Source organism: Poromitra crassiceps (assembly GCF_964638095.1).
Source record: "Poromitra crassiceps genome assembly, chromosome: 19".
NCBI lineage: Eukaryota > Metazoa > Chordata > Actinopteri > Beryciformes > Melamphaidae > Poromitra > Poromitra crassiceps.
In genome coordinates this window covers 17,990,317-17,997,426 of record NC_139646.1, presented here as the reverse complement: position 1 = coordinate 17,997,426, position 7,110 = coordinate 17,990,317, and the positions used below count along the sequence as shown (strand labels likewise).

The window sequence follows — 7,110 nt, the reverse complement described above, 5'->3', positions numbered from 1 at the left end:
CGGAGGTAACGGGGGCTCGAACCTGTGGCCCTCGTGTTGGTAGGCACGAAAACAACCGCTGCACTTACCCACTCACCCCGAAGTGAAAATCTTTACTGCCTGCAGAGTTGGTATGCAAACCCAGTGTGGTTGCCCTGTTTCAGGCTCTCAGTGTGCTACTAACACTTGTGTTTTCAACCAACTGTCTTCACCTCAAATGTGCACACCATGTGTGTCTACAGCATCTAATTTAGCAAACCAAACCTTGAGGTTGTGGCTCTGATTTCATTTTGATCACGGTCCCGGGCGAGCTGGAGTCTTTTGTTATGGTTACATGGTTGTAATCATTAAAAGTGAAGGGGAAATGGGAATATGTAAATATTAGTACCTGCAGGATTCGGTGGTAATGTTATAAACATAAACAAGAAAAGCAGAAAGCATTATGTAGCCAGTTGTTTTACACTCGTCTGAAAAAGGCCCTGGGGGATCTTTGTCTATACATTCACACAAAAGCAGCCTCGTTGGCAAAAAAAAAGGTTGGCATTTGTGTAATCATCCTTCAAACTGAAAGGAGAGCCTCATCACCAACTTTGTCATTGCCATTATTATAACAACCGGAGCTGTAGGCTATCTTTTTCTGAACAAGGTTATCAAGTGTTTTCTAATAAAATAGGTCTATTAGGCTACATGTTGTTTTTTAGTTTTTTTTTTTTTTACATAAATTGTGCACCGCCTATAGAAAAGATGATTAATGATTTATGTGACTGAACATGATACAATGCTGATGATGTGATCTCAGGCCATAGACTTTGATTCATATTTGCGGCCTGTTAAGTCCACAGGCGTTTTGATTCATGTACTTGTGCATATTGCCTCGTCCCGTCCTTCACAGTCCCACCAAGAATATTCCCAGAATAAAATGTAGGCATTGTATCTTTTTGGAATCCACGGAAATGTAAAATGTGAACATTTCTGAACCAAAATACAGGTGGCATTTTTGTTGTCTATAATCTCAACGTACATTTGAAACAAAAGGGCAGTTAATTTGCAAACCTGTCTTTCCAAAGTTAAACGCAAATAAAACAACTGGTTAAATGTTTAGGCAAGTAAAAAAAACTTTAGGTAGCCTAAGTAAAACAACTTGTTTATGTTTAGGCAAGTAAAATAACTTGAGTTTAGGCAACAAAGCAACTTGGTTACGGTTATGGACCGGTTTGGTGTTAAAACCAAAAGTTAAAACAGGACGTGCCTCACTCGCATAAGACAGAGGGGACACTACATCTGACTACAGTAAATATGCAATGTAGCCTACTTCCACATGAGGCAGTCTTTAGAGTAGACAACAGACGTGAATGTTAACGTTATACAGTACACATCAAGAGACAGTCGTTACTCTCTGTGACATGTAACGTTAATATTCAGGTATCCAGAAACGTAAAAAGCAACATAATGGTTCTGAAATGTTCATATTGTACATTTTTGTGGATTCCAGAAATGAATGCTGACATTTTATTTCTAGTGACTGGACTGACTATCTAGGAGCTGGAGCTTTAGGCCCAGAGTAAACAGTGTCAGAGATTGAGGGCCTCGGGGTCACCAGGGAGACGTGATGACAGCTTAAGTCACAGATTTGACTCTTGAGGGGTCACTCTGGTTTGTCTGCCAGGGGCCCGAGGCTCACAAGGAAGTAGGAACTTAAGGTGAAAGACTGAGTGCTGAGAGTAAAGAATGCGACCACTTGCTCTCTGCAGCCTCTGGATCCAAACATAGCCCTAGATTTACCCTGCCTCTTTGTTATTTTCAGCAGTGATTCCCAAACTGTTTCACATCAAGGACCCCTAAACTGATCCAAATGAGACCACGGACCCCCATTTGATAAGGTTTTGTCCCAGAGTCCCGCGTCTGATAAGATGTGTTGCTTTTAGGCATTTCACTACAGAAAGTGTAAACCCATGACCAAAATAGTCATACATTCTGTGTCATTGTGTTACTTATGGATAGCTTTAGCCTATAGTGAAAATAAAGTATTCCCTTTTTTGCTGGGGACCCCCTGGAACCCCATCAATAAAACCCCGGACCCCACTTTGAGAACCCGGGAGAAGGAACAGACATAGGCCAATAAATTTCATAGATTAATTAGTAATATTGTCCTATAATTTGATTAACTAAATGTGTGTAATTGTGTAGGCGGGGCCAACCTTTGAAGTCCATAGGATTTTTGGGTAGGCCTATTTACCTTGGCACTTCTTCCCCACTGCATGATGGGCCATAAATAACCCCTCGCTTGTCATGGCTGCTCGGTGCGGCAGCGATAGCGTTAAAAGCGCTCGCCAAGAGTCTCCACCTTTTATGTAAATGTCAGTGAGTGAGTGTGTGTGTGTGAGTGGGACCCGAGGCGGAGGGAGCGCTTCAGTGAATGGGGGGAGTTGCCTTCACGGATCCGTCCTGCGCTCAACGAGGAGGTGTGCGGTTCTTTCCAATGTTTGCATCTAGGCTAAAGAAGAGGCGACACCTTTGGATGTGAAAGTGCAATCATGTCCCCGGCGACGGGCTGTGCGACGAGAGGACCTGAATAAACCCTCACAGGCTACCCGGCGACAAGCGCACTCCCTAGGATAAAGCCATGGGTGGCCAGATAACGCGAAATGCCTTTTACGGTAAGGAATACATACATGTGTGGACGCAAAATGCTTTTGGATGTTGCACGGCTAGTCTCATGTAGGCTGTATTGTAGGCTATACTATTCCCAATGTTGATGCATTCGTGATGGAAGGTAGGCTAGTCAATGATTAACCAACATTATTAGCTTACGGGCGCACACTACTGCTGGTATCAGGTAGCCTACCACATTGCCAATATATAGCATGATGTCACAGTCATGTCATCTCCGTTAATTAGGCTATAGATAATTGACGACATGCACCTTTATACTCGGTTGTGTTTTGATATTAAATGCGATGCAATCACAGGTTGCAATCCCCCTTGCACTCTAAGGGAAATCTAGCCTCTTCATGTTTCTGCTTTGTTTTGAGTTGGTTCCAGGAGCGTTTCAATTGCAGTTTAGAGGAGGGTAAAGTTGTGGGGTTTCCCTCTGGTATGTACGGTGGGGTTTCCCCTCCTTCATTATAGGCAGCCATATAGTGTGTGCAGGCAGGCAGCTGTGCGGTAGCCTGCTGGCCAAGGAAAATCAATAAATCAATTTCCTATTGTATACTCCTGCGTGCTATCAGGAGGAAGGTAGAATCATACATCTCACAGAATGATTTCTGGTTGAGCATAAGGAGGAATTTGGGTCGTCTGGTATGGAAATTGAACAAGCATAAGTTGTTTTTGGATACAACTTTTATAGCTGCCACATTACTACATTGAAAATAATATAGGCTACTTTTTGGCTTTTGGGCTGCTGTCAGTGTCATTTAATAACCAGAAATGTAGACTACACACAGGTTTGTTGACAACAGTTAGACTAAGTTTTAGGCCGTCTGTGTCCTGACAAAAACAAAAAGGCTTACTTATCATGATGTTTTATAGGACACAATAAAACAAAACGCTCTATCTATCTATCTATCTATCTATCTATCTATCTATCTATCTATCTATCTATCTATATCTATCTATCTATATATCTACAGTATACAGTGTCTAAATGAATATTATATGACTAGGCCTACAATATGGATAAAATAACAGAAGTATGATTAAAGTCCCAAAATATGTATTTTGGGAATATTCTAGTGATTTTTCATTAGTGAGCTTGTAGCATCAAGCCAAGTGCCTTCTCCTGGAGCCTCTTTAGTTTGGACCACCTGATGTTCTAATTAAAGCCTCTAGATTAATCCAATTAGGCAGGGACAGACTAATACAGCAGAGTGGCTGAGGCTCTACAGTAGCTCCCTCTCTCTGGGATCATACAGCAGAGTGGCTGAGGCTCTACAGTAGCTCCCTCTCCCTGCGATGAAGGTCAACACCTCACAAAACAGTCAATCACCTATATTGACAGCATTTTCATTTAATTTGCATTAGGATAATACAGTTCACCATTCAATTTAATGGGTTGTGTGTTTTCAAAGTAATTATCACGATTATCACGCTGCCAACGTTTGTGTGTTCAGTTTCCCCTCATTTGACAATAATAGCTTAGCATATATAGCCTAGTATAGCCTACTGTAAGATGAACAGGTGCGTTTTTCAGTTTTAACTCAACAGCTGAATCAAACATGCAAAATGTCAACCTTGATTGATTATTTGGGTCTTAGAAGTTTGTTGGTGTTGTTGTTGTTGTTGTTGTTGTTTGTTGTTGTTGTACAATGGGAATCACTTTCAATATTGAAAGTGATTCCTACATGTCATCATAACATTGTAATGCTGTATTTACATTGTAAAATCTAAAGCAGAATCTAAGTTGAACCGTACTAGACACACATAAAGTAGCCTTTGTCGAGGCTAACAGTTGTCAGGATAGGCCTCTTTTGGCCTTTTTTGTACAGTGATGGTATCACTTCCCCTTATATCCAAAGCTGTTTGAGAAGAGGAAGGGTATAGGCTACAGTATAACACTACTCACTGCAGTGTAGGAAATTAGCCAGGGGCAAGGGCAAAAATGCCCCCAAGAAATCTCCGAATGCCCCTAAAAACCGTGATCAAGGTGCAAAAAAAAATGGCCCCAAGATTTGGATCATTACATTTACATGAAATTAATTTAATTTCCATTTCCATTTCTAACACCCACTCAGCACCATGCAAGCTGTTTGCCAGAAGAAGTTTATGAAGAACACACTCACACACAAACAGCACTGTCGTTCACACACTACACTTTAGCAACTTCGGGGTCGCCACTGTTTTTTAATGATACATTTCAAGGACTCTTCAAGCAGTTTTTTCAAGCAATAAAGCCTGGGGGGAGAGATGAAAAGAAAAATGTATCAACTGCAGGTTACCTATGCGACCAGGAAGAAAGTGTATCAAGCTTGGCCCAGTGACTCACTGAGAGGCTTTGGACCTGGGGAAACAGTTGTGAAGTACTTCAAGTTGCTTGTCTAGCACAAGTTGTGCTTGTCTAGCACAAGTTGCGCATGTAGCAGTAGTTTAGGCAGATGCACCTGTCCTATTTCTGAAGAGTAGTGGTGTGGACAGATTATGCAGTTTTTTTGTTTTTTGTATTTTTTTGTATGAAGACACACAAGTGTCATAGAATGCAAAGCAGCCTAGAAGGTCCAACAGTATTTCAGAGAGGAGGTGAGTGGGTGACCCTGGTTCAGTGTTGTCTGGTCTGTTGATGTTGCCATGCCTCTAACGGTCACAAGGGGTCACATAGGCTAACTGTGAGCATGTGAGACTCACATCCTCACAGTTGTGTTTGCTTATTTGAGACATGTCATGGAATGGGAGGGCAGAGTAGAAATGCACCACAAACATGAATATATTAGTTGTTGCACTACTAGTGTCTGTGTTCACTTTTGTAATATAATTATAATTATTGAATGATGATTTTTGAGACATTGCACATTATATCACTCAGGAATGTGAAAGTTTTTTTTCTGTTACGTTCGTTAAATGAACGGAAGCATTGCTAAATGCATTTGAATATGAAGAATATAAATGTTGGTATAATAAACTTTGATTACCAGTAGCTATTGTATCATACTTGGGCGTGATGCGGTTAGAGTATCCTCCTGGTGGAAGTGCACGGTCACAATCTGGCCCACTGGTAGCGAGGACATTTTTGTGCTGCCCTCTCTCTCATCAAAGTTGCCCACCCCTGATGTGAGTGAATGAGTGAGAAAGTTACTTTCCATGTAGGCCTACATGCTACAAGCCCTTTTAGACCATGGTACTTTTTCCCTTGCCCCCCCCCCCCCCCCCCCCTAACACCACCCCTCGAATCCTGACTCTCTACCACCTTCCTATATCTAGCTACGGCCCTTTAACCACTAAACTCACTAAACGTCCATGAGTGACTGACTGAGTGACTGTCCTGACTCGTCCATCTTATGACCTCGGCGGGGCCGCTGGCGCAGCGCCGTGGTAAAAATTAAAGACGCACATCAGATGGGGGCGCATGCGCATCCAATCTGGGATGGCTTGCCACCTGCTGCCCAGTAATAGCATGTAGCCTACATGCAGAAGACAGCAAGCCAGATGTTTTTGTTGTTGGAGGAGAAGGGCAGTAAGCTCCTCCATGTGCTGACTTGAGGCGCCGCCTACTGCACTTATAGAAGGAACTTGCTGACAGGAGATGAATTTCCCCAACTTTTGTCCTCTACTGAACCAGATGTTGAATCTAGCATGTAGCATATTACTGTAGCATTCCAGCAAGCTAGCTATTGTTACATACCAAATTTTCTAACCATCATTCTTTTTAATGATGTACATATGGTATCTATAATATTTATGTGTAATCTAATCTAGCTATGACACCATTGTATTGAGGTATTTAGAGTGGGAATCATATTTAATAATTTCTGCAAAAGTAAGCTGTTATAAGCTGACATTTCAAAATGAATTGTATTTAAAATTAACAGTCACATAATTCTATTGAACATAATTTGTTATATCATCTTGGGAATGACAAGGCTTCTATTAGCCTATAATATATAGTAACTTTTTTCTCAAATTTTTTTGTGTGCTACTTTGTAGATTGGTTCATCAGGGTTTCGCCATGTTCTCCAGCACATGGCAGAGTTTTGCTTCCATGATGTAGGCCTAACTGTTCCCATCCTTGTCAAACACTTTGGATGCATCCCTGATCTCTGCCAGTCTGATATCCGACTGAATTGTCAACTCGCTCAGAAGCAGTCAACTCCCTCAGAGGTCTTTAACAATATCAATACATTTAAATAATTTGAGTAGCCTACTTTAAAGTGCCTCCTGTACAACAGAGCAAAAAGTAACAAGAACTTGAAACTATAAGCTATTACCCAGGATCTCTGCTGTCCCCTATGGTCCTAGTTCATATATGCTTTTCCTTTTAAACATGGCTCTCATCTTATTTCAACCCTTATTTTAGTTTATGCCTCTAATTGCATGATTTGATCGATTTTACCATTGTACTTCGATTTATTTACTCTTTTTGTGAAGCACCCTGAGATTGTGTTGTATTTTAACACATTGAGTGCCAGCCATGTTTTCAAT

The 7,110-nt window shown here is 41.4% G+C and overlaps 1 protein-coding gene across 1 annotated transcript in view; it reads left to right on the top strand.

The window, feature by feature from the left end:
• Nucleotides 1-2,491: 2,491 nt before the first annotated feature.
• neurl1aa (neuralized E3 ubiquitin protein ligase 1Aa) overlaps nt 2,492-7,110 on the top strand; it is a 58,549-nt gene continuing 53,930 nt past the window's right edge. The window contains 1 exon segment of the mRNA XM_083655701.1: nt 2,492-2,636. Coding sequence (XP_083511827.1) covers nt 2,603-2,636 — 34 coding nt within the window. The 5' untranslated portion in view covers nt 2,492-2,602.